General features: G+C 43.0%; 1 protein-coding gene across 1 annotated transcript in view; it reads right to left on the reverse strand.

Annotated features, from left to right (window-relative positions):
* The window catches only part of LOC125988884 (SRSF protein kinase 3), a 79,638-nt gene that overhangs the window by 14,053 nt on the left and 38,354 nt on the right, over positions 1-27,231 (reverse strand). The window contains exons 3-11 of the mRNA XM_049754622.2: positions 19,621-20,693; positions 19,406-19,514; positions 19,231-19,318; positions 13,399-13,486; positions 13,200-13,306; positions 12,827-12,992; positions 12,593-12,618; positions 9,229-9,321; positions 5,846-5,938 (exon numbers count right to left, since the gene is read on the reverse strand). Coding sequence (XP_049610579.2) covers positions 5,846-5,938; positions 9,229-9,321; positions 12,593-12,618; positions 12,827-12,992; positions 13,200-13,306; positions 13,399-13,486; positions 19,231-19,318; positions 19,406-19,514; positions 19,621-20,693 — 1,843 coding nt within the window. The remainder of the gene's footprint in view (positions 1-5,845; positions 5,939-9,228; positions 9,322-12,592; positions 12,619-12,826; positions 12,993-13,199; positions 13,307-13,398; positions 13,487-19,230; positions 19,319-19,405; positions 19,515-19,620; positions 20,694-27,231) is intronic.

Consider the following 27,231-nt stretch of genomic DNA (forward strand, 5'->3'; position numbering starts at 1 on the left):
AGCATCTTAATCAGATGCACACGTTAACTCATTTGGGTTGACAAACTGGGATGGTGGTCCAACTCCAGAGTAATCACACTCACAGGTCTATTCAGGGGTGCTGGAGAGTAGGGTTCATTAGGTGGTCGAATTTCAGATTCATTGTGTGGAGGGTGCAGGATCAGGGTGCTGTAGCTCAGTGGTACAGTGTTTGTCTCCCAACTTGCAGGTTATGGGTTCAATCCTCATTCCATGTCCATGGTGACCATGTCTAAGTGTCCTTAAGCAAGACACTTAACCCTGAATTTGGCACCTGGAAGCACCCTGCATGGCAGCAGCCACCCGCTGGTAGAATATCTTATATTCATTGTGTATCGGTTGTACAATGACAAAAATGTCATCCTATTCTACCAAATTTACTGATCACTGAGTAAGTCAGATTATTTTCCGGTGTAGGGTTGGACTCCGCCAAGGTTGCCCTTTGTTTATAAATTCAATGGACAAAATTTCTAGTTGCAGCCTAGGCATTGAGGGTCTGGTTTGGTGACATCAGTTTCACATCTTTGCTATTTGCATATGGTGGTGCTTTTTTTTTACCATCACTTAATGTCATTTTTTTGCCCTTTTCTGTAAGCCAAGACTAAGCCTCCAAGTAAGATAACCTGTTACTGTCTTTGATACAAATGTACTTTTTTTTGTTTTATTTATCTTATTTGTTGGCTTCTTTAGCCATGATCTAAACCCCTCAATGGGGCGGCTCTCAGCCGAGTTTGAAGTGGTTGGGATGAAAATCAGTATCTCGAAATGGGCTGTACTTGTATAGCACTTTTCTACCTGCTTCACACAGGTTCCTCATTCACCTACTGATGACATACTAACATCTACCCCAGACGTGGGCAAACTACGGGCCGTGGGCCACAACCGGCCCGCCAAACCTGAATAAATTGTATTATCAAACTTTTTTTTTTGGTCATTTTCCCTGCAATTACTATGTTTCCCCAATAGATGGGGAAGCGCCCGCCTGCGCATTTACTCCCGGAAGTGCGTGTACTAAGTAGTACGGACCCGGCGCACTCCGCGCCCTATTTCCATCAGTGCCGAATTTCGAGTGTGGGCTGTGATGTCAGCATTCTCGTAATTCGCGCGCTGAACTTTCAGATACAGTTTTATGCTAATACCACCCACAAACCTTCCCCTGGAATCCTTCCATTAAAATGAGTGGCCCGAGGAAAAGAAAGGGTGACACTGAGTGCCGAGTGTTTAAAAAAAGAGTAGACAATTTGGCTCGACCTACGCGTGCGAGTAGACGTTCAGCCACATGAACGTCAACAAAGCCCATCACAGATCTGGATTAATGGACCGACACCTCAGCTCTATCCTAAGTATTACCACAACACATTTTACTCCAGACTATGATGCACTTGCAAAAAACGGGAGACCAACAATACTATTGATTTCTTTATTACTTTATTTAGATGTATTCTTTCACTGATTCTTCAAGAAGATGTATTTGGTCAGAATGTTTGCCGTTTGATGTGATTTCGTCTCATTAGATAAACATATTTCACAAATCTGACCTGCAGGCGCTGAAGTGATGGAAACTATTATTCATAATAACAGTGTCGTACATAATGAGAATCACTGATAGTAGTTTTTTGGTGAAATATTTTTTTAATGCTGTTAATAAATGCATTTGTTTTCAAAAAGCTTTTTTTTTAATATCCATGCTTTACTACCTACTAAAAGTACAAACCTTTCATGCAATGACCTTTACATGTATTTCTATTACTTCACACAAACACTACATCCATCTGCTCCTGGTTCGGCCCCCCGGTATAAATTTAGAACCAAATTCGTCCCGCCAGTCAAAACGTTTGCCGACCCCTGATCTACCCTCACCTATGGTCACGAGCTGTGGGTCCCAAGGGATGTTGTCCACCTGAAGAAAATCCTATCAACCCTTTTCCGTGGGACTCCAGTTTGTGGCCGAAATGTGTTTCGTCCACAGAGTGTCCGAGCTCTCCCAAGGAGGCAGGGTGAGAAGCTCGGTCATCCGAGAGGGACTCAGTCGAGCCGCTGCTCCTCTGTGTTTCGAGGAGCCCGGGGCACTGTCCCCGATGGCCACATGATGTTGTAGAGGTGTCAACCAGATCAGCCCCACAACATCCAAAGCCTTTCAGTAACCTTGCTACTCAGGAGCTTTTTAAATACCTCTGTGATTTCAAACTCAGAGATAGGAGAGCCCACCTCAGAGTCTGCAGGCTGTGCTTCCTCAAGAAGGCGTGATGGTGGAATTGAGGTCTACTCCCCACCAACCCACAATGTCCCCAGTCTGGGTCAGCAGCACCACGTTTCCACTCTACAGTGTTAATGGTATACTGCATAGGATGGTGTACCAGCGTTTCCTCAAAGCCGTCTGGTACAAGAACCTAAGGTATGTGTGGGGCAAGTCTGACTATGTCTAGTCAGAACACCTCTGCCTCGCACACCAGATTGGACTTCTTCCTGGCCAGAGAGATGACATTCCACATCCCAAGAGCCAACTTATGTAACCAGGGATGATGATGATTTGATGAGTGTGTCTACCTTGGTGTGTGTGCAGTTTCACGGGTTTTCGTGCAGGTTTTGACCATCAAACTTAGCGTTGTTTATGTAAACACTGCGTTGCCATGGCAACAGCGTTTTACGAGCTGATTTTTCATCCTTTCCGTCCGACCGCACAAATGTCCGGTTTTCCACGTAGAGCACCGCAGCGTCACTCGAGAGACGATCTATATTTCGGCATTTTTCTTTGGATTATTTTATATTATGTATTCTATGTGCCCTCGCTGCATCCATTGCAGCCTGGTCATCTTGGAAGGGGGATCCTCCCACCTGTGGTCCCTTCTCAGGGTTTCTCATTTTTTCCCCCAGTAGGGGTTTTTGAGTTTTTCCTTGCCCTTCTGGGCATTTAAGACCAGGGGATTTTTGAGAATAATTGTCAATTTTTTGTATATGTGAAGCCCTTTGAGACTTGCCTGTAATTTAGGGCTATATAAATAAACTAGATTTGACTTGACAAGCAAATATTAAAGAGATCTGGTTGACCCGCTAGAAGGAAAACAAAATAATAAAACGTTTTTTTCTGTAGCCAGTAGGTGGCGCTGCCACTACAACGAAAATTAAGTTTGTAGATGACCTTGGCCCAGACTGTCATCAAATTTGCAAATGTTTGAGAATTAAGATCATGGGTAATGTTACAGCAGCTTTTTAAGTCAAAGCTATCCCGAATTTAAAGTGAACTCAAAATGGCTGCCTTCTTTTTCATTTTAACATATGGCTCCAAAAGACTTTTTTGTAGGTCTTGGGCTGCTACATATAGCACAAAATTTCCTTAGAGCATGTTGAAACTTTCAGGGACAAAGGTATAATTTGGCATGGTTTTAAATTAGGTGGACACGCTACGTCTCACATGCACACATGCTGTTTTGGTGTAAAAAGCAGAATAAATGCAAGACTGAAAAAAAGCATCTCCACTTTGATGCGCAAGCCGTAGAACACAATTTTGGTTTATTTGACCAAGGCACAGACCGCCTCACGGGTGTGAATGATGGACGACGTCATGTAGGCTATTTCATTCAAAAATATAACACCATCGTTGGACAATTCCGTATTGTTAATCAATTTAATTGATTATTAACTATTGGCTCATCAACAATTAATGTGCACGTTGAAGGGCATCTTTCTGGGTCAGAGGGAGCAAAAGGCCCCAAATATGAAAATGTTTAACAGATGCACATCAGATGTACTTTCCATCGGGGTCATAAGTCAATTATGTGGATCGGTAGCCCCAAGGTTTAACTCCGCGGCTAGTGCTTTGTGCTTCCAACCCGGGGTCACCGGTGCCGTGGGTGTGATTCCCAAGTTGGGTGAATATTTTTTTACGCAATGCCAGGCAGGGCGGACTCGAACTTGCGCTTGGACCGCCCAACTTTTTATGCAAATAAGGAAGATGGTGCTGATAGGCTGGAAAAAGTCTCCTTCCATCCCGCAATGTCGCACAGAGGAGCATCAAAAAGTCTCTGGAGCTCTAAGCTCTATTCTAAACTGAACAGGAGAACAGACATTTTCGACTTCCTTTAATAATTTGCCTCATTTTTGGCCTTTGATTGAGCTCATATTTTATCAAAGGAGCTTTTAGTCTGATGTTCTTTTTCAAAAAAAAAAAATCTAATTTTAATGTGCTCGTATCCCAATGTGCTAGTATCCTAACATTCCCAGGGCAGCTCTAGTATGTAAATTAGTTTTCACTGTTATGTGGTTGATACCCAATTATATTTACTGTTGGAAATAACAAATCCGTGTAATTGCTGTAATCTTGACACGTATTTTGATTCTTTGCTTCTTAACCGTGATAGAACTGAGATGTTGATCATTTTCCCTGCTTGTCATCATCACCTATTTAAGTCTTGATACAAGTAATACAACCCAAAATGATTCAACAGAAAATCATATGAAATTATATATTATTGTTTCAAACACACATTAACACACATAACACAGAAATCATAATTCATGCGTTTGTTACGTCTGGTCTCAATTATTGCAATGTATTCTGGTCTCTGGTCTTGCTATACCTAGACAAAGTCTGCAGTTAGTACAAAATGCTGCAGCTAAAACATTGGATTGTATTACTGTGATAGCCATCTTGCATTGGTTCCCGATCCAATTGCGATTTAAAGGCTTTGTTACTTACCTATAAAATATTACACAGATTAACATCTTCCTATTTCATTGACTTATTGGTACTACATCTTACATCATGAAAACTTCTTTCACAAAACATTGTTCTTTTAATGACCCGAGAGCCAAAAAGATGTCCCCAGGTTCTAGCGCATTCTCTATTTGGGTACCAGAGCTCTGGAAAGCACTACTTACAGTTATTTGTAGAAATAGTCAAAACCTGATTAACAACGTATTTGTATCGTCTGACATTTTGTTAAGATAAATATTGGCCTATTTGACAACCGATTCTACTCTCCAAACTGAAAGTTGCTGTCTCGATTCTGCTCCGACTGACCGACTGACAAGATTTGAGGTGAACCACCACTTTGCAGTCGCTTCCGTTTAGATTTCTGCATTGAGCAACACTTCATTGAACATCTTCCTGCGGTGCTTCTCCTGATTGAATAGACTTTCACTCTATTTTATCTCATATTGTTTCGTATCACATTATGTGTTAAATTTTGCACACTAGGCATCCAATGCAGCCTTGTCGTCCCAAAATGGCGTATTGCCCCATTGGTGGCCTCTTCACAAGCATTCTCATTTTCCCCTGAATGAGTTTTCTTTTTTAGTTAAGGGTGTTAAGATCAGGGGATGTCATTAATACTTGTCAATTGTGGGAATGTGAAGCTCTTAAAGACGTTTCTTTCATAAATGGGTGTATAAATACACTTGACTTGACACGTGCTCCTTCTTTCTTTTGGCGGCTAGCAAATACTTTTGGTCCATTACCAGCACGTTCTGGCCACCTGCAGTAACACATTAAAACTATTTCTCAACTGCAAAAAGAAAGCGAACCTGATTAGAGAATGGAGACTTCTGAGCTCTAATTTTAATAAATATAAGTTGCACCAGCCAAATTATGAAACAAAGTGAGACTATAGTCAAAAAAATGCTGGGGTTTTTTTCTTGACGCAAAAAACTGTTTTTTTCTTGACGCATTTTTTGACTTGTGTTATTTATACTCTAGGGTGATTTATAATATGAAAGAAAAACGTAATTATGTAATGTAATAATTCAGGATTAGTCAATAGAGACGTTACTAGAATTGGTAATAGTACCGTGGTACAAGTATGCTTACAAATAAATGTGATTGCAGTACCTGAATATCCATCAGTCTCTCCTTTAACAGTTTTTCTTGCTGCTTAGCTTTTCGTTTCAATTTTTTCTTCTTGTTTTTTGAAATTTTACCAACCTACAAACACACATACATAAGAGAATGAATTAAGACACAACACAATTGTAAATTCAGTTCAATCACATACTATAACTGTGAGCATAGGCATCACACCAAATTATGGCCCTCCAGAAAGCCAGCACTATACTCACACAAACTATAGTCTAAAGTATCTTTAAAACGTTTTACTATGGTTCAGGAATTGTTTTTGTTTGGGCTCACAGTATCATGTATCAAAAGGCAGGTATTTAAGGATGCCCAAAGTAGGCTCCAACATGACTACTATATTTTCATTCCTAATGGTTACTTATGATTTCAACAAGGGACTGCACTACATCCTGCGCCACATAGACAAACCAGGGATGCATGGCAGGATCCTGTTTGTGGACTTCAGTTCGGCGTTCAACACCATCGCACCCGACATCCTCCACCAGAAGCACATCCAGCTCGCGGTGCCTGCCTCCACCTGTCAGTGGCTCACCAGCTTCCTGACCAACAGGAGATAGCATGTGAGGCTGGGGACCATCACATCCGACACCCGGACCACCAGCACTGGCGCCCCCCAGGGGTGTGTCCTCTCCCCACTGCTCTTCTCTCTACACCAACGATTGCTCCTCAGGCGACTCTTCTGTGAAGCTCCTGAAGTATGCGGACGAAACCACTTTCATCGGACTGATCCGGGACGGTGACGAGACTGCATACAGAGGAGGTGGAGCGCCTGGTCCAGCCAAAACCACCTGGAGCTGAACCCGCTCAAGACCATGGAGATGACAGTGGACTTCAGGAGAGACCCTTCGCCACTTCCACCCCTCACCATCCTCAATAATGCTATTCCCACCACAGACACCGTCAAGTTCCTGGGATCCACAATCTCCCGGGATCTGAAATGGACCGGCCACATAGACTCTGTCCGGAAGAAGGCCCGGCAGAGGTTGAACTTTCTGAGACAGCTCAGGAAGTTCAACCTGCCACAGGAGCTGCTGAAGACCTTCTACACTGCCATCATCCAGTCTATCCTCTGCACCGCCATCACTGTCTGCTTTGGATCGGCCACCAAACAAGACAAGCACAGACTACAACGGACAATCAGGACTGCGGAAAAGATAATCGGGACCAACCTCTCATCTACCCAAGACCTGTACCTGTCCAGGACCAGGAAACGTGCAAGTAACATCTCTACAGACCCTTCTCACCCAGGTCACAGTCAGTTCTAACTACTCCCCTCTGGACGGCGTTACAGAGCGTTGTACGCCAAAACCAGCAGATACAGACACAGCTTCTTTCCCCAGGCTGTCGCTCTGATGAACTCACACCACTCATAGAGACTCAGAAACATCACTGGGCAATAATATCCTGTTCTTGCCACTTAAATGTTGTTAGACACCTGAATGTTGTTAGTCACTTAAATGTTGTACAGAGGCTGAGATCAATCAGAGTCAAATTCCTTGTTTGGCATGCACAAACTTGGCCAATAAAGCTGATTCTGATTAAGTATTCAAGATGAAATCCACAGAATATTGAGTTTTTGATCGCAACTGCCTCCTTCAGCCGAAAAATGGTAAATAGTAAATGGGCTGTATTTGTATGGCACTTTTCTACCTTTGGTACTCAAAGCTCTTCACACTGCTTCCTCATTTACCTACTGATGACATGCCATCAGGAGCAACTGTTGGTTGAGTGTTTGCCTCAAAGACACTTCGACATGGTCACAATGACTGAGGATCGAATCTCCAACCTTTGGGTTGAGAGACGACCACTCTGAGGCATGCTGCTTCCAATGCCCACCAGTCTCTAAATTAAGGCTACACACTCCTTGTCAATACATGGTACATACATGGTTTTTCTTTTTTTAGCCTTACTATGAAAAACTGCGGCTACCTGGGGCATGGCAGACAGCAGTCTCTTCTGAGCAGATGTAGGAAATATAGGGCTGTCAATTTAATGTGTTAATAAGATTAATTAATTACGCAGCAAATTAATGTGCTGTAAAAATAAATGCAATTATTGTGAGTGTCAAATGCACAAGCATTTAAAATTTGGCCCATCCAGTAGGCTGCGGTAGTGTTACTTTTTTCTACACTCTTAATCACGAGCAATTAAATCACTCGGCATCTCCACAATACTCTCACGTTTATATTTACACCATAAACAGGTAGACTTACTGCCTCGAACATGTACGTTGATGCTATTGATAAACGTATTCCTCAACACAGTTTAGGTTAGGCATCACCCACCAGAGTGCAGCATAGAACGAACTTGAGCCAACTCATTATCAATCAACTCATCAAACAATTTCAGCTGTGGTGCAAGTTTAATAAAATGTTTAGTTTCTAAGAAAAACAAACAAAAATAAAATGAAGGTAAATCACACCTTTTTAACAACTACTATAAACACGACTGACAACTTTTAGTTTTGGAAAAAAATAATACATTATAAGAGAAGCATTATGGGAGAAGTCGCATTTTTAGCACATTGTGTGACGAACCAGACAGGGCAACCATTTGTAGCACGAACTTTGTTTATTGACTAAAGGGGAAGTGGAAGACTGGAACGCCAGGAGAGCAGGTGCAGCAGGGAAGCAGCGCCGATGGAGAGAGACAACGTGCTTGGACGTGGCTGGTTACTTGCAGAGAAGGAACAGCCAGATCGGCAGATGGGTGGCATACAAGCAGATGTCATAGCAGCATGCGTTGTCAAACCAGGCAGGGGCAAGGCGAATACATGGTCAAAGACAGGCAATAGGTCAAGATGGGCAGAGTTCATGAACCGACAGTCAAACAGGCAGGCAAGACATGGTCAGGTACAGGCAATAATTCAGGCCAGGCAGAGTTCGAGGACGGACGTTCAAACAGGCACGCAGGCAGGCAAGGTCGGCAACAGGAGTCAGTTTGGGAAAAGCCAGTGAGTTGGCGGAATGCATAGACAGACAAACGGACGGACGGGTGTGTGTTTTTTTTTTTTTTTAACGGATGGATGAATGGTTGGATACTGGTTGTCAGCCATTTGCAGAGTACATATGAACAAACAACCATTCACACTCAAGCCTATGGACAATTTGGAGGGGTCAATTGGCTTACCACGTGTTTTTTTTTAACCTACGGGGAAACCGGAGACCCCAGAGGAAACCCACAGAGGCATGAGGAGAACATGCAAGCTCCAGACAGAAAGGCTAGGTTAATAGAACCCTGCATCTCTGAACTGTGAGGCGGATGTGCAAACCAGTGTTCTACTGTGCTGTGCTGTCCTAATCTTAAATTTAATTTGGTTAAATTGTGGTGGAGCTTCCATCCGTGGGTCGTCACCTTACCGTGGTGGAGGGGTTTGCGTGTCCCAATGATCCTAGGAGCCATGTTGTCTGGGCCTCCATGCCCCTGGTAGGGTCACACATGGCAAAAGGGTCCTAGATGAGGGGCCAGACAAAGCACGGCTCAAAAAAACCCTTATGATGAAAAATATATATGGACTCGGATTTCCCTCGCCCGGTTGCGGTTCACCAGGGCCCCCCTCTGGAGCCAGGCCTGGAGGTGGGGCTTAAAGGCGAGCGTCTGGTGGCCGGGCCTTCAACCATGGGGCCCGGCCGGGCACAACTCGAAAAGGAAATGAGGGTCCTCCTTCCCATGGGCTCACCACCTGTGGAAGGGGCCAAAGGGGTCGGGTGCATTGTAAGCTGGGCAGCGGCCAAAGGCAGGGACCTTGACGGTCTGATCCCCGGCTGCAGAAGCTGGCTCTTGGGACATGGAATGTCACCTCTCTGGCTGGAAAGGAGCCTGAGCTGGTGTGCGAGGCAAAAAAGTTCCGACTAGATATAGTCAGACTTGTTTGGGTTCCGGTACAAGCCCTCTTGAGAGGGGCTGGACTCTCTTCCACTCTGGAGTTGCTCACGGTGAGAGGAATCGAGCAGGGGTGGGTATACTTATTGCCCCCCAGCTGGGCGCCTGCACATTGGGGTTCACCCCGGTGAACGAGAGGGTAGCCTCCCTCCGCCTTCGGGCGGGGGGATGGGTCCTGACTGTTGTTTGTGTCTATGCACCAAACGGCAGCTCAGAGTACCCACCCTTCTTGGAGTCCCTGGAGGAAGTGCTGGAGAGTGCTCCTTCTGGGGACTCCATCATTCTACTGGGTGACTTCAATGCTCACGTGGGCAATGACAGTGAGACCTGGAAGGGCGTGATTGGGAGGAACGGCGCCCCCGATCTGAACCTGAGTGGTGTTCTATTATTGGACTTCTGTGCTCGACACGGATTGTCAATAATGAACACCATGTTCAAACATAAGGGTGTCCATGTGTGCACTTGGCACCAGGACACCTTAGGCCGCATGATGATTACACCTTAGATGATCGACTTTGTAGTCGTGTTATCGGATTTGCGGCTGCATGTTTTGGACACTCGGGTGAAGAAAGGGGCAGAGCTGAAGAAGGAGTCCTATAGGGCCGTTTTGGCCTGCGGGACTCCGGAGGTCAGCCGACAGGTACTAGATGGCCAAGCGGAATGCGGCTTCAGTGGTTGGTGAGGCAAAAACCCGGGCATGGGAGGAGGAGTTTGGTGAGGCCATGGAGAACGACTTCCGGACGGCTTCGAGGAAATTCTGGTCCATCATCCGGCGTCTCAGGAAGGGGAAGCAGTGCACCGTCAACACTGTTTACAGTGGAGATGGCGTGCTGCTAACCTCGACTCGGGACATCGTGAGTTGGTGGAGAGAATACTTCGAAGACCTCAATTCCACCGACACGCCTTCCATTGTGAAAGCAGGGCCTGGACACTCCAATCTCTGGGGTCGAAGTCACTGAGGTAGTTAAAAAACTCTTCGGGGGCAAGGCCCCAGGGGTGGATGAGATCCACCCAGAGTTTTTAAAGGCTCTGGATGTTGTGGGGCTGTCATGGCTGACATGCCTCTGAAACATTGCGTGGACATCGGGGACAGTGCCTCTGGATTGGCAGACTGGGGTGGTGGTTCCCCTCTTTTAGAAGGGGGACCGGAGGGTGTGTTCCAATTACAGGGGAATCACACTCCTCAGCCTCTCTCGTAAGGTCTATTCAGGGGTGCTGGGGAGGAGGGTCCGTCGGGAGGTCGAACCTCGGATTCAGGAGGAGCAGTGTGGCTTTCATCCTGGCTGTGGAACAGTGGACCAGCTCTCCACCCTCGGCAGGATCCTCGAGGGGGCATGCGAGTTCGCTCAACCAGTCCACATGTGTTTTGTGGACTTGGAGAAGGCATTCTACCATGTCCCTCGGGAAGTTCTGTGGAGGGTGCTTCGGGAGTACGGGGTGCCGAGACAACTGATAAGGGCCGTTCGGTCCCTGTATCACCGATGTCAGAGTTTGGTCTGCATGTCCAGCAGTAAGTCGGATTCATTCCCAGTGAGGGTTGGACTCCGCCAAGGCTGCCCTTTGTCACCGATTCTGTTCATAACTTTTAGGGACAGAATGTTTAGGCGCAGCCGAGGCGTTAAGGGTGTCCGGTTTGGGGACCTCAGCATTGCGCCTCTGCTTTTTGCAGACGACGTGGTGCTGTTGGCTTCTTAAAGCCATGATCTCCAGCTCTCACTGGAGTGGTTCGCAGCCGAGTGTGAAGCGGTCGGGATGAGGGTCAGCACCTCCAAATCCGAGTCCATGGTCCTCGGTCGGAAAAGTGTGGAATGCCCTCTCTGGATCGGTGATGAGATCCTGCCCCAAGTGGAAGAGTTCAAGTATCTTGGGGTCTTGTTCACGAGTGAGGGCAAGATGGAGCGTGATTGGTGCAGCGTCGGCAGTAATGCGGACTCTGTACCGGTCCGTCGTGGTGAAGCGAGAGCTGAGCCAAAAGGCAAAGCTCTCAATTTACCGGTCCATCTACGCTCCTACCCTCACCGAAAGAACGAGTTCCCGGATGCAAGCGGCCGAAATAAGTTCCCTCCGCAGGGTGTCCGGGCTCTCCCTTAGAGATAAGGTGAGAAGCTCGGTAATCCGGGAGAGGCTCGGAGTAGAGCCGCTGCTCCTCCACGTTGAGAGGAGCCAGATGAGCTGGCTCGGGCATCTCATCAGGATGCCTCCTGGACGACTCCCTGGGGAGGTGTTCCGGGCATGTCCCACCGGTAGGAGACCCCGTGGACGACCCAGGATGCGCTGGAGAGACTGTCTCTCAGCTTGCCTGGGAACGCCTTGGGATCCCCCGGGATGAGCTGGATGAAGTGGCTGGGGAGAGGGAAGTCTGGGAGTCCCTCCTAAAGTTGCTGCCCCCGTGACCTGACCCTGGATAAGCGGAAGAAGACGGATGGATGGATGGATGGATGGATGGATGGATGGATGGATGGATGGATGGATGGATGGATGGATGGATGGATGGATGGATGGGAGCTGCAAAGTTGGGTGGAAGTGTGTGTGATAGCTTTTATGTGTGCTGTTGAGCCTATCTGCTGTGTCACAAAGATTGACATGAAAGTGAGACCAAATAAAGAAGCAGTATTCCCATACTAAACGAACGCTGAGATCAAAGGAGCATTACAACAAGTGATCGCAAGGGGAGGAGCAAGTCCAAAAGTCTTTGCCTATTTGTGTGTGACTGGGTGAGTGGTATGGAGTTGGTGATTACATACAACTATTTGGCTGTTGTATTGATTTTTGTTCAGTTAGAAGTCAAGATAAGCAAAACAACCAATCACAACACAGCATCTGGTACAGTGAATCTGTTACCTGAACGTCAATGGGAGCTGTGCTGACTGGTGAGACATATTCAGAGAAAGATGGAATGAAAGATGAAGAGATAAAGAGAGGAGAAAATGAGAACAGGGAGCAGGAAGTGCATAAAACATCTGGAAATGGCTTTTAAAAGACAGCAGCAGACCAGTCAGGCAAAGAGTATACTGGCATCGAGTGTGACAGATTTGTCAGCATTAACAAAGAGTCTGACAAATCACTGACTTTCACCTAATGAGCCAGATGGTGGCGGGGCTCCTGCTTTCTGCCAGATGGTGGCTTCGGCAGCCAGTCTCCTGATGTAGACCTCATCCACATCCAGTAAAATATTCTCTGGTTTGATGTCTGTGTGGATGATTTTACACTTTGTGTGCAGGTAATCCAGACCCTGTAGCACCTGCAAAAATGTCAACACAAACATATGGAACAACACGTGACACGAAATCAGCGTTAGTGTGTGTGTGTGTGTGTGTGTGTGTGTGTGTGTGTGTGTGTGTGTGTGTGTGCGTGCGTGTGAGTGAGTATGCGTGTGTGTGTGTGTGTGTGTGTGTATGTGTGTGTGTGTGTGTGTGTGTGAAAGCGAGAGTATTGGCGTGTTTGTTACCTGTCTGATGATGCTCTTGACGCATACAAGAGGTAGGCCCATGTAGTTTGACTTGATGATCCACTTTAACAGCTGATGACCAAGAACCTCGAGAACCATACACACATCTAACAATGGCTGAGGAGAACAAAGACTCAAGTGGACATGGTCAGACAGACAGGCAGATCGGGTCAGTCAGGTGGGACTGGATGAAGGATACGAACTCCATTGACTCCAGAAATTTTGAAATCATCGATTAATTGGACAATCTTCTCCCTGTGGGGGTCGGAGGGGTCACTGTCCCTCACCTGGACACAGAGAGGCACTGTGTTGCCTATTCGGCACATGACCACACAAAATGAAGGAATATGTATTGACTAAAGCAGGGATCACCAACACGGTGCCCGCGGGCACCAAGTCACCCATGAGGACCGCGTGAGTTGCCCGCAGGGCTGTTCTAAAATTAGCTTAAATAGCGGCACTTATTGAGCTACATCGATTTATTTTAGTTTTGCTATTGTTGTTTAAATCACACTTACATGTGAACTAGAAATGACAAAGAAAATGCAATTCCTGGAGCAAGAGGAAGCTGAAAAATTGTTGGGGAATGCTTTTCGCGTTAAGCGCGAAAAAATGATAAATATAAATATTTGGAGAATGCTACAGAATGATGTTGACAGTTGGAACGGGTTGAATCGGTCAAGTAATGTAGGAATTAGAAGGGAAAACAATTGTTTTTATAATTTGACGCGAATTTTAAAGTTGAAAATTTTGAAATTTTGGTAAGTGAGAAGTTGTGGAATACGATGTATAGTTAAGATTCAAGATTCAAGAAGTTTTATTCACCATGTTTGAGCGTGCCAAACAAGGAATTTGACTTTGGTACATCACAGCCTCTGTTCAACATTTAGGTGACTAACAACACTCAGGACGTGTGAAAAATGACAAATATTCTCAAACATCCCCTGATCTTAAACTCCCAGGAGTGCAAGGAAAAACTCAAAACTCCAGCTAGGGGAAATGAGAAACCTTGAGAAGAGACCACAGATGGGAGGATCCCTCTTCTAGGATGACCAGGCTGCAATGGATGCAGAGAGGACACATAGTACAATAGTGTAGACAATTCAAAAAAAGTGTGGAGAGCAGGATGTTATTGCACGGTAATGACTCTGAGACTCTAAGAGTGGTGTGAGTCCATCAGAGCGACAGCCTGGGGGAAGAAGCTGTCTCTGTGTCTGCTGGTTTTGGCGTACAGAGCTCTATAATGCCGTCTGGAGGGGAGTAGTTCAAACAGACTGCAACCTGGGTGAGAAGGAGCTGTAGAGATGTTACTTGCACATTTCCTGGTCCTGGACAGGTACAAGTCTTTGATAGATGGGAGGTTGATTCTAACTATCTTTTCTGCAGTCCTGATTGTCCGTTGCAGTTTGTGCTTGTCTTGTTTGGAGGCCGATCCAAACCAGACAGTGATGGACGTGCAGAGGACATACTGGATGATGGCAGTGTAGAAGGTCTTCAGCAGCTCCCGCGGCAGGTTTAAACAGCTCTCGCGGCAGGTTTAAACGTTGAAACGGGTTGAATCGGTGGCAAAATGGAGAAATTAGAAGGAAAAAAAGAAATATAAGGCACTTCCAGTTTGTTTGCGGGCACTTCCTGATCTAATGAGGGCACTTCCGGTTTTATTGGGTCACTGCCAGTTTGTTTGGGGCCACTTCCGATTTAAATGAGGTCTTTTCCGGTTTATTTGGGGCACTTCCAGTTTGTTTTGAATCACTTCCGGTTTAGTTGACGTTACTTCCTGATTATTTGGGGCACTTCTGGTTTAATTTAAGTCACTTCCGGTTTATTTGGGGCACTTCCAGTTTGTTTGGAGTCACTTCTGGTTAAAATGAGGTCACTCCCGGTTTATTTGAGGTCACTTCTGGTTTACTTGAGGTCACTTACGGATTATTTGGGGCACTTCTGGTTTAATTTAGGTCACTTCTGGTTTGATTTGGGGCAATTCCGCTTTAATTTAGGTAACTTCTGGTTTATTTATTCAAGATGGTGGTGCGTGCACATGCAGCGACCTCTCTCTGTCCCAACCGAGCGATGTTTTGTTCATTTAAGAAGTGTTTGTCCGACAGTTTTACGTGTTCGTCTTGTCTTAGTACGTCGTGCTACAAGTACAGCAGGCAGTTTCTACTAGACATCGGCAAAAGCGAGTTTTGCAGCGTTCTGAACTTTGAAACAGAGACATTAAAGGAACTCGGACTACTGCGGCCTGAAACAACACCGGACTCGCCGGCTACTCCTCCCCCGGATAGGAAGCGTTGGAAGCGGTGTGCGAGGAGGCAGAAGAGGGGCAAGCGGAGGTCTCCGGGCCAGGATAGCGGCCAACCCAACTCGCCCGGCCATACCTTCCATTCTTCTGGCGAATGTTCGATCACTGGACAACAAAATGGATTACATACGACTGCTGAGATCTACGAACCGGACAGTGAGTAACTGCTGTGTGTTCGTGTTCACTGAGACTTGGTTAAATGTCAACATTCTGGATTCTGCTGTACAACTGGGGCAGCTAGCATGCTATCGAGCAGATCGGGCCATTGTAAAGGGTGGAAAATCACGAGGAGGAGGAATCTGTGTTTACATCTGTGATGAATGGTGCCGGGACACTGTGGTTGTATGCAAACACTGCTCGCCACTGGCGGAGTTTGTGCCGTCCTTTTTACCTGCCAAGGGAAATTACTGTGATTCTGCTAGTCGCGGTATACATCCCCCTTCCAACATTGAAAGCGTCAGGATCACGGCTCTTCGTGAACTGTAGCAGGCTGTCAGTGAACAACAGACGGTGCACCCTGATGGTTTCACCATCTTCGCTGGGGATTTGAATCATGCAGACCTAAAGTCAAAGTCAAAGTCAAAGTCCCAATGATCATCGTCACACACACATCTGGGTGTGGTGAAATTTGTCCTCTGCATTTAACCCATCCCCATTTGATTTTAATCCATCCCCTGGGGGAGAGGGGAGCAGTGAGCAGCAGCGGTGCCGCGCTCGGGAATCATTTGGTGATCTAACCCCCCAATTCCAACCCTTAATGCTGAGGGTTCGCATCACTGGCGAAGAAAGCTCAACACCGCCTGTACTTCCTGCGGAAACTCAGGCGAGCAAGCTCCACCAGCCATCATGACCACATTCTACCGAGGCACCATTGAGAGCATCCTCTCCAGCTGTATCGCTGTGTGGGGTGGAAGCTGCACTGAATACAACAGGAAGGCCCTGCAGCGCATAGTGAACACAGCTGGTAGGATTATTGGTGCTTCACTCGCCTCCCAGAAGGGCATTTACACCTCCCATCTCACCCACAAGGCGACCACAATTGTGAGTGATGCGAGTCACCCTGCTCACACTGTGTTTGATCCACTGCCCTCTGGGAAGAGGTACAGAAGCCTGCACTCCCGCACCACCAGACTCACCAAGAGCTTCATACTCCAGGCTGTTAGGATCCTGAGCTCTCTCCCCCCTCCACCCTCGGCTGCATAACGTCCTGGCCTTTTGGGCCACGATGGCTGCCTTGCACTACTCCACTTGAACTCCTCCTCCTGTACTTTTGCGTTATTATACTGACTGTCTCCTGTATGCACAATTGCTCCATTTCAACCAAGTTCCTCTTATTTATTCATTGTATGTGCCTTCTTATTTTTACTTTTTGTATTGTTTACGTGAATGTTTTGTTTGTCTGTGGACCAATTGGGTGTAATATGTCTTGTCAACGTGGGATAGTAGGAAACGCAATTTCGTTCTCGTTGTATGTCTTGACGTGAAGAAATTGACAATAAATCGGACTTTGACTTTCATTTGGAGCACTTCTGGTTTAATTAAGGTCACTTCTGGTTTTTGATTTGGGGCACCTCCGGTTCACTTCCTGTTAAAATTGGGGCACTTCTAGTTCACTTCCTGTTCATGTTGGGGTACTTCCTGTTCATTTTGGTGCACTTCCTGTTTGTTTTGGGGCACTTCCAATTCACTGTGTTCATTTTGGGGCACTTCTGGGTCAATCCAAGATGCCCGCCACACTGGAAGTGAGGGTGAATGGGTGAATTGGGTAAGGATAGCGGAAGAGGGGGTGAAGGGGGTGAATATAGTAAGCATAAGGTGAACAGTTTAAAGTACGAACGGGTTGAATCAGTTGAAAAATGTAGAAATTAGAAGGGAAGAACAAAATTTTGGAGAATTTGGCGTGAATTTCAAAATGGAAAATTTAGAGTGTGGGAAGTTGTGGGATAGGAGACCCATTCCACAACTTCCCACTTACAGAAAATTTCAAATTTGAATTTCAACCAAATTCTCCAAAATTTAGTTTTTCTACTCTAATTTCTACATTTCTCTACCGATTCAACTCATTCCAACTTTCAACTCTTGATATTTTGCCTACCTATTCCACAACTTCCCACTTATCTGAGCTTTATAATGTTACGTGTGGTGTCCCACAGGGATCGGTACTCGGACCGATTTTATTTAATATTTATATGATTCCGCTTGGGGACATAATACGTAAATATAATATTAGTTTTCAATGCTACGCGGATGACACCCAATTATATATGCCGTTATCGATGACAGATCCACAGGACTGCTGTAATCTCGAGGCGTGCCTTGCGGAGATTAAGCAATGGATGTCTCTCAACTTCCTTCGTCTTAACCCGGATAAAACTGAGATGTTGATAATTGGTCCTACTCGTTATCAACATTTATTTAAGGAAACCACTATAACTATAGATAACCGTACTATCACTCAGAGTGATACGGTAACTAATCGCGGGGTAATATTTGACCACACGCTCTCCTTTCAAAAACACATTAAGAATATAACCAGGATTGCGTTTTTTTACCTTCGTAATATTGCTAAAATTCGTCCTATCCTCTCGACCGGGGATGCGGAAACTATTATACATGCGTTCGTCACGTCGCGCCTGGACTACTGTAATGTATTATTCTCTGGTCTTCCTAAATCCAGTATTAAAAGTCTACAGTTAGTGCAAAATGCCGCTGCGAGGCTGCTCTCACGGTCAAGAAAATTTGATCACATTACCCCAATATTAGCCGAATTACATTGGCTCCCGGTCCATTTAAGATGTGACTTCAAGGTTCTTCTACTAACCTATAAAGCACTGCATGGCTTAGCGCCTTCATATCTCGTCGACCTAGTCGTTCCTTATGTTCCGTCTCGTAACCTTCGTTCGCAAAACGCTAGTCTTTTAGTTATACCGAGGGCCAAGAAAATGTCTGCAGGGTCTAGAGCATTCTCTATTCGGGCTCCAGAGCTTTGGAATGCCCTACCAATGGATATTAGAACTACTACCTCAGTAGAAACGTTTAAGACACGTTTAAAGACACATTTCTATGAGATGGCCTTTAACTAACTTGTGATGGCCGATTTGGCCGGAGTTTGTTCTGTTCTCTCTGCCCACCTCCTCCCCGGCTGGGGAGGGGGTTAGGTGGCTCAAAAGCTGATAGCGGCTGGCTGGATTCTCGGGGACCAGTTCGGGATGGGGGAGCTGCGGCTTGGCCCCCTTGAGGACACTGCCAGGACAATCGAGGGCACCTCCGACATCCTTTTTTTTTTTTTTCATTGATTTTCATATTATGTATTACTTGTGCACTCTCTGCATCCATTACAACCTGGTGATCCTGAAAGGGGGATCCTTCCATCTGTGGTCCCTTCTCAAGGTTTCTCATTTTCCCCTGGCAGGGGTTTTTTGAGTTTTTCCTTGCCCTTTTGGGAGCTTATGATCAGGGGATGCTTTGAGAATAATTGTCAATTTTGGCTATGTGAAGCCCTTTGAGACTGTTTGTGATTTAGGGCTATACAAATAAACTTGACTTGACTTGACTTGACCAAAAATTCCAAACTTTCAATTTTGAAATTCAACCGAATTCTCAAATATTCCATTTTTCACCTCTAATTTCTACATTTTTCAACCGATTCAACTCGTTTCAATAGGGCTTAATGCAGGACACGAAGAAGGGTTAGGTAAAGGATGTAAATGTCAGAGGCTTGACACTCACACATCTAAGCAGTTTGATCTCATCCAGTGCAGTCTCTGTGTAATGGGGTGCACTTTTCACCACCTTCAATGCCACAAAGCGCTTCTTCCTGACAACAAACAAAGAGAAGGCACATGGTAAGGGACATGACTGCAGGCAAAGGTAGAGAAACCATACAAACTGTAAAGAAACATACTGGAGGTCCCAGCAGAGCCAGACAGTCGAGAAATGTCCCCAACCAAGTTTGCGGACCACATGGTATCTCCCGTTAAATAGGTCCCCAATGGTGACTGGGTAGTAACCACCTGGAGTACAAAGATCAGAAGAGTCACAAATATACTTAATCCAGCTAATGGTCATGTAAAAAGATTCCTGGGATGTCCAGATAAGGTTTTATTTTGAAAATTCTACCTTTGCAATAATCTGATGGGTCTTCTTGCTCTTCATCATCAGAGCCCAGAAGCTGACCATGGGGCAGTCTTAACGCCGCAGGTGGGGCCGGTGATGCCATGGCTTTGCACGTTGGCACTGATGATATCACAGAACTTAAATGGTTAGCATTTATGAGCAGTGATGGATTTGTGTGGGACGGGCTTAATGGAGGACTAAAGGCCTCAGCTGGGCACAGGGTGTTGGTTTTGGCTGCTGTCAGACAAGAGTTTTCAAATGTTAAATGAGTCCATGTGCTGAAATATGGCATTTCTTTCTTGACACTTGATGGTGATTGGCTAATGCTATGAGTGGGACTCTGAGAAGGGACAGGAAATGACTGGCTGTGGGCAGGAATCTGAAATGTGACAGGATGTGCATGGTTGTGTGCAGGGTTTTTAGATGGCATACCAAATGAATGATTTTGGCTGGGGCTCATGGCTGGGACAGGATGTGACTGGCTGCCGGTGGCGTTCTGAGAGAGTTCTGGGAGACTCTGAAACGTGACAGGGGGTAACTGGCTATGGGAAGGAAGTGAATGGCTGTAGGTGGGGATTTGACTTGGATCTGAAAGGGCCTGAGAGTGGAAGGGGCTCTGACATGGGACAGAAAGTAAATGCCTGGTCTGAGGTGAAACAGAAAATGATGTGCAGTGGGTGGGACTCGGCGATGGAACAGGAAGTAGCTGGCTGTCGGCAGGGCACTCATGTGAAATAGGAAGTGACTGAGTGGGCCTGTGATGTGCGACAGAAAACAGTTGGCTGAGGTGTGTCTCAGTAGGCACCAATGCTATAGTGTCAAGAGGTAGGAGTATGACACTGTCAGGAACATCTTTAGGACAGTGCAGGCAACCTAAAGGGGTATGTGTTAAATTTGTGGTGGGTGGGTCCAGGTGGGGGTATCTTGTATCCATAGAGTGGGGGGTAGCTTCTTGGACTTCAACTGTGGTGTCACTATGAGTACTTTCTAGAGGTGGGACTGTTTTGGTAGTTAAGGGTGGGACTGAGAGATCTTCCTGCAACCAGTGCTGTGGTCTGTCACAATGGTCATCACCACTGGAAGAGACAGAGACAATGATTAAGTACACCCAGTAATGAAATGAGGCAAGGTTTCACTAACATTAATGACTTTTGATTAATGATTACCATCTTCAGCAGCGGTGCAAGTAAAATATCATCCCAAACTAGAAAATGAAGGCAAAGGAACTGAATAAATACTTGGGGAATGCTGCAGAATGATGTTTAAAGTTGGAACAGGTTGAATTAGTTGAAAAATGTAGAAATTCGAAGGGGAAAAACGAAATTTTGGAAAATTTGGCGTGAATTTCAAAATGGAAAATTTTGAAATTTTGGTAAGTGGGAAGTTGTGGAATAGGTAGACAAAAGATGAACAGTTTTGTTTGTTTGTTTTGTTTATTTTGAACATTTAAAGAAATACAAGAAAAGAAAGTAAAAAATACTGAAAATAATAACTCCATAGTACAATAGAGAAGAAAGAAAAAAAAACCCATTGCGTTATAGATTTTCACTTTATCATAAAATCTTATTTGTTCAAAAGGGAGTAGAAGGAAGCCTAGGCTTATCTAGCTCTACCCCTTGTAACCACACGTTTGCTTGATTCCGTCAAGATTTGTCCATTTTCAGATATGTTAAAGATATATATATATATATATATATATATATATAATATATATACACGTACATATACATATATATACATACATGTACACATACATACATACACACATACATATACACATACATACATACATACATACATACATACTACACACATATATACATATACACACACATATACACACACATACATACATACATACAGCTATTATACATACACACACTTATACATACATACACCTCCTTTAGATAAATACAAAAGCAGTTTAAACACCTCAAAGCATGTTACGGTATCCCATCAGTATTTTGCCTTTATACATTTTTTTAAACTGAGGTAAAGTACTACAATTCTTTAGTTCGTCACTGCTGGTGTTCCATAATTCCACACCTTTAGCTGTTATACAATGCAATTTTAAAGTTGTTCTCACCAAATCTCTTTTAAACATAAGTGTTCCTCTTAAATAATAGTTACTTTCCCTCCACTCAAACAACCTCTGGATACTGTTTGGTAATTGATTATTTTTTATCTTGTACATGAGTTGGATGGTTTTAAAATCGACTAGATCATTGTATTTCAGTGCATTCAGTTTTACAAAAAGAGGGTTAGATGGTTCTCTGTAATCAACATTATTTAAAAGTCGGATTGCTTTTTTTTGTAAAAAGTAGATTGGATCTGTGTTTGTTTTGTATGGGAGTATGAAGGAGCAGTACAAGGAATATAATGTTTGGTTTATAAGATCTTTTACTTTATACAATACTGCCAGTGATTTTGAGATCTTTGATTTGACATACATTATATGTGGTTTCCAACTTAATTTTTTTAATCTATTAGCACTCCAAGAAATTTTACTTCATTCACTCTTTCTATTTCTATATTATGTATTGTAAGAATTTTGTCTGTGTTTGTCGGACGGTTTCCAAATATAATATACCTTGTTTTACTTAAATTCAATGTAAGTTTATTTGTGTCAAACCAACTCTGTATTTTTTCCATTTCAATACCCACAGTATCCAGTAGTTGGTCCAGGTCGTCCCCACTACAGAGCAGATTCGTGTCATCTGCAAAAACTACGGCCTTGAGTAACCTGGAGACCTTGCACATATCATTAACATACAAAATAAATAACAAGGGGCCTAATATTGAGCCCTGAGGAACCCCACACTTTACCTGCTTTAGTTTTGATTTGAAGTCCATTAATTGCAAATATTGATTCCTGTTTGATAAATAACTGTTTAACCAAGTGAGTGGCATACCTTGTATGCCATATCTCTCAAGTTTTGTTAACAGTATTTCATAATTTACAGTATCAAAAGCTTTCTTAAGATCCAAGAAGACACCTACAGCATATCGTTTATTTTCAATAGCTGTTGTTATTTCAGCTACGAAATCTCACAAAGCCATTGTTGTGGTTCTATTTTTCCGAAATCCATACTGTTGGTCACACAGAATATTTTGTTTTGTGATGAAATCATCAAGCCTTTTATAAAATATTTTTTCTAGTATTTTGGAGAATTGTGGGAGTAAAGATATTGGCCTGTAATTTGAGAATATGTGTTTGTCCCCAGCTTTATATATCGGAATAATTTTAGCTGTTTTCATTTCACTCGGAAAAACACCATTTGTCAGGGATTGGTTGCAAATATGTGTTAGGGGTTTCACCACACTTTCAATAATATTTTTAACAAGTGACATATCTATCGGCGGCTCGGTGGCGCACTGGGTAGCACGTCCGCCTCACAGTTAGGAGGGTGCGGGTTCGATTCCACCTCCGGCCCTCCCTGTGCGGAGTTTGCATGTTCTCCCCGAGCCCGCGTGGGTTTTCTCCGGGCACTCCGGTTTCCTCCCACATCCCAAAAACATGCTTGGTAGGCCGATTGATCACTCCAAAATTGTCCCTAGGTGTGAGTGCGAGTGCGAATGGTTGTTTGTCTCTGTGTGCCCTGCGATTGGCTGGCAACCGGTTCAGGGTGTCCCCCGCCTACTGCCCGATGACGGCTGGGATAGGCTCCAGCACGCCCGCGACCCCCGTGGGGACTAAGCGGTTCAGAAAATGGATGGATGGATGGACATATCTATCCCATTACAATCAGTTGACTTTTTACCTTTAAATCCTCTAACAATTTCTATTATTTCCGTCTCATCCGTTCCCCTTAGAATCATACTTTTGGCTATGGGTACATCCTTAATTAGGTCACTTGTACTCCCTTTTTTTTGGTACTTCTTCCGCCAAAGTAGGCCCAATACCAACATAGTAATCATTAAACTCCTCTGCAATCATTGCAAGTTCATTTATAGTTATATTGTTACTGTTTACAAAGTAAGAAGGATATCCTGGCTTTCCAGTTCTGTTTTTAATAATTTCATTTAACACTTTCCATGTTATTATTGTGTTACTCTTGTTTTCCTCCAGTTTCTTGCTATAGTAGTTCCTTTTACTGTTTCTCATCATTTTGATCAATTTGTTTTTATAGGTTTTATATTTTAATTCAGCTTCTTTTGTTCTTATCTTTAGGAAATCTTTGTATAACAGGTTTTTTTCTTGCAAGCGTTTAAGATTCCCTTTGTCAGCCATGATTTTTCCACTGAATTGTGTTTGACCGCTTTCCTTACAAGAGGACAGTTTTTATCATAAAGTTCAGATATAATGGCCATGAATGTGTTGTAGGCTTCATTTACATCACCCACATATACCTTTTTCCAGTCTTGTTTTAGAAGATCATTTTTGAATGAGTTAATTGAATTACCAGAGTTCATTCTACACATTTTAAAAGCTATAGCATCCTTTTTTTTCTTTGTACAGTTCTGGATCACCACAAACACTGGCAGGTGGTCGCTTGAATCATTTATTATCAGTCCAGTTTTTACTTTCTTTTCAATCACATTTGTAAATATATTATCAATTATAGTGGCATTGATAGATGTGATTCTAGTCGGATGAGTTATTGCCGGGTAAAGACTCATACTGTACATTAAGTTAATGAATTCTGTTATTGGAGTCAGCTGAAGTGAGTTCAGTAGATCTATATTATAATCACCACAGACATAGACCATTTTCGTATTGATTTTTCTTTCATACATTCTTGATAATAGTTCACTAAATGCCTCAATACTTGAACCTGGACATCTGTATACACAGCTTACCAGAATGTTTTTTGATGATTCCATTTCTATTTCAACAGTAATACATTCCATGAGATTATCTATTGGTTGAGACATATTTCTTACTATCTTACACTTATAGTTTTTGTCTGAATAGAGCAACCCCTCCGCATCTTTTTACCATCCTATTTAATGTATAACTCTCATACCCCTCTATGTCAATCTTTTCAGACTGATCTTCCTTTAATCAGGTTTCAGATATTGCAATAACAGTAAACGGATTATTCATATCTTTTAAACATTGTTTGATCTTAGAGATGTTTGCTTTCAAGCTCCTACTATTAAAATGTATAATTGACATTGCCCTATTTGTTGGAATGTTTAAAGTTGGAATGGATTGAGTTGGTTGAAAAATGTAGAAATTAGAAGTGAAAAATGATTTTTTTTTTTTTAAATTTGCAGAATATTTAAACAAGAAAAGGTGAAATTTTTGAAATTGGCAATTTTGTGATCGTCGGAAATATTCCCCAATGTAAATTGAATGTGCTGAATGATGTGAATTTCAAACTGGAACGACGTAAATGTGAAATTTTTAATGTGCCATTAAAAATGAATGGGGAAAAATTTGCCGTAAATTTGTGAATTTTGCAAAAAAAGAAAGTTTTTGGAATAAAAAAAATGCAAGCACCCCTCGCGTGAATTTTTGGAATATGTCAAAATTGGAGTTGAGTGAATCGGATGATATATGTAGAAGGAGTAGCAGGACAAAAAAGTGAGGAGAATAAAATAGAAGAACTAGAAAATGAAATTGCTGGAGAAATTGCAAAAGTGTGAAGGCGAAGAAGTTCAATAAATACTTGGGTAATGCTGCAGAATTATGTTTCAAGTTGGAACGGGTTGAGTTGGTTGAAAAATGTAGCAATTAGAAGAAAAAAATGAAATTTTGGAGAATTTGGCGTGAATTTCAAATTTGAAAGTTTGGAATTTTCGGGAAGTGGGAAGTTGTGGAATAGATAGGCAAAAGATGAACAGTTGAAAGCTAGAATGGGTTGAATCAGTTGAAAAATGTAGATCTAAGAATTGTAAAAGGAAATTTGATCAAATTTTGCGCAAATTTTAATTCTTGAATTTGGCAATTTCTGGAATGTCCCCAATGTGATTTGAATGTGCTGAATGATGTGAATTTCCAACAGGACGGATGTAAATGAGTTGGAATGGGTTGAATCGGTTGAAAAATGTAGAAATGAGAAGTGAAAAAGGACATTTTGTGAAATTTTGTGCAAATTTTAAACGTGAAAATGTGAAATTTTTGAATTTGGCAATTTTGGGAATGTCCCCAATGTGATTTGAATGTGCTGAATGATGTGAATTTCAAACTGGAATGTTGAATGTGCCAATAAGATTGAATGGGGAATAATTTGCCGGATATGTGTGAATTTTGTTACTAACAGAACCATAACAAAGTATTGCTTCATTTTTTTTAATGTACAAAACATGTGATTTTTCTTTGAAGGAAGTCTGTTTTTGTCTGCCTGTTGAAAAATGGTTTCACTTGAAATTGCTGACAGATCCATAAGAAATATTGTTTTATTAATTTAATTGTGTGAAGGCGATGGCCTTCACACATATGTTATTCTACACCATTCTCTATTATTGTGTGAAGGCGATGGCCTTCACACATATGTTATTCTACACCATTCTCTATTATTATTGTGTGAAGGCGATGGCCTTCACACATATGTTATTCTACACCATTCTCTATTATTGTGTGAAGGCGATGGCCTTCACACATATGTTATTCTACACCATTCTCTATTATTGTGTGAAGGCGATGGCCTTCACACATATGTTATTCTACACCATTCTCTATTATTATTAGTGTGAAGGTGAAGACCTTCACACTATTGTTATTGCTGTCCTTTATTAGTGTGAAGGTGAAGACCTTCACACTATTGTTATTGCTGTCCTTTATTATTATTATTATTATTATTAGTGTGAAGGTGAAGACCTTCACACTATTGTTATTGCTGTCCTTTATTATTATTATTATTATTATTAGTGTGAAGGTGAAGACCTTCACACTATTGTTATTGCTGTCCTTTATTATTATTATTAGTGTGAAGGTGAAGACCTTCACACTATTGTTATTGCTGTCCTTTATTATTATTATTAGTGTGAAGGTGAAGACCTTCACACTATTGTTATTGCTGTCCTTTATTATTATTAGTGTGAAGGTGAAGACCTTCACACTATTGTTATTGCTGTCCTTTATTATTATTATTATTAGTGTGAAGGTGAAGACCTTCACACTATTGTTATTGCTGTCCTTTATTATTAGTGTGAAGGTGAAGACCTTCACACTATTGTTATTGCTGTCCTTTATTATTATTATTATTAGTGTGAAGGTGAAGACCTTCACACTATTGTTATTGCTGTCCTTTATTATTATTAGTGTGAAGGTGAAGACCTTCACACTATTGTTATTGCTGTCCTTTATTAGTGTGAAGGTGAAGACCTTCACACTATTGTTATTGCTGTCCTTTATTATTATTATTATTAGTGTGAAGGTGAAGACCTTCACACTATTGTTATTGCTGTCCTTTATTATTATTATTATTATTATTATTATTATTCTACTTATTCCGCTCACTTTTTTGACGCTTAACTCCTTCCACATACTTCAACCGATTCACTCCGTTCCACTTTTCACTTATTCCAAATATTCATGACACGGCTGCTTACATTTTTTTTGTTCGAAAAATTTTCCGTTTTCACAAAATTCACGATTTTGTGGCATTTTTTCCCCATTCATTCTTAATGGCAGATTCAACATTTCACATTTTTGTTGTTCCAGTT

This window comes from Syngnathus scovelli, chromosome 2 (genome assembly GCF_024217435.2).
Source record: "Syngnathus scovelli strain Florida chromosome 2, RoL_Ssco_1.2, whole genome shotgun sequence".
In the NCBI taxonomy this organism is placed as follows: domain Eukaryota; kingdom Metazoa; phylum Chordata; class Actinopteri; order Syngnathiformes; family Syngnathidae; genus Syngnathus; species Syngnathus scovelli.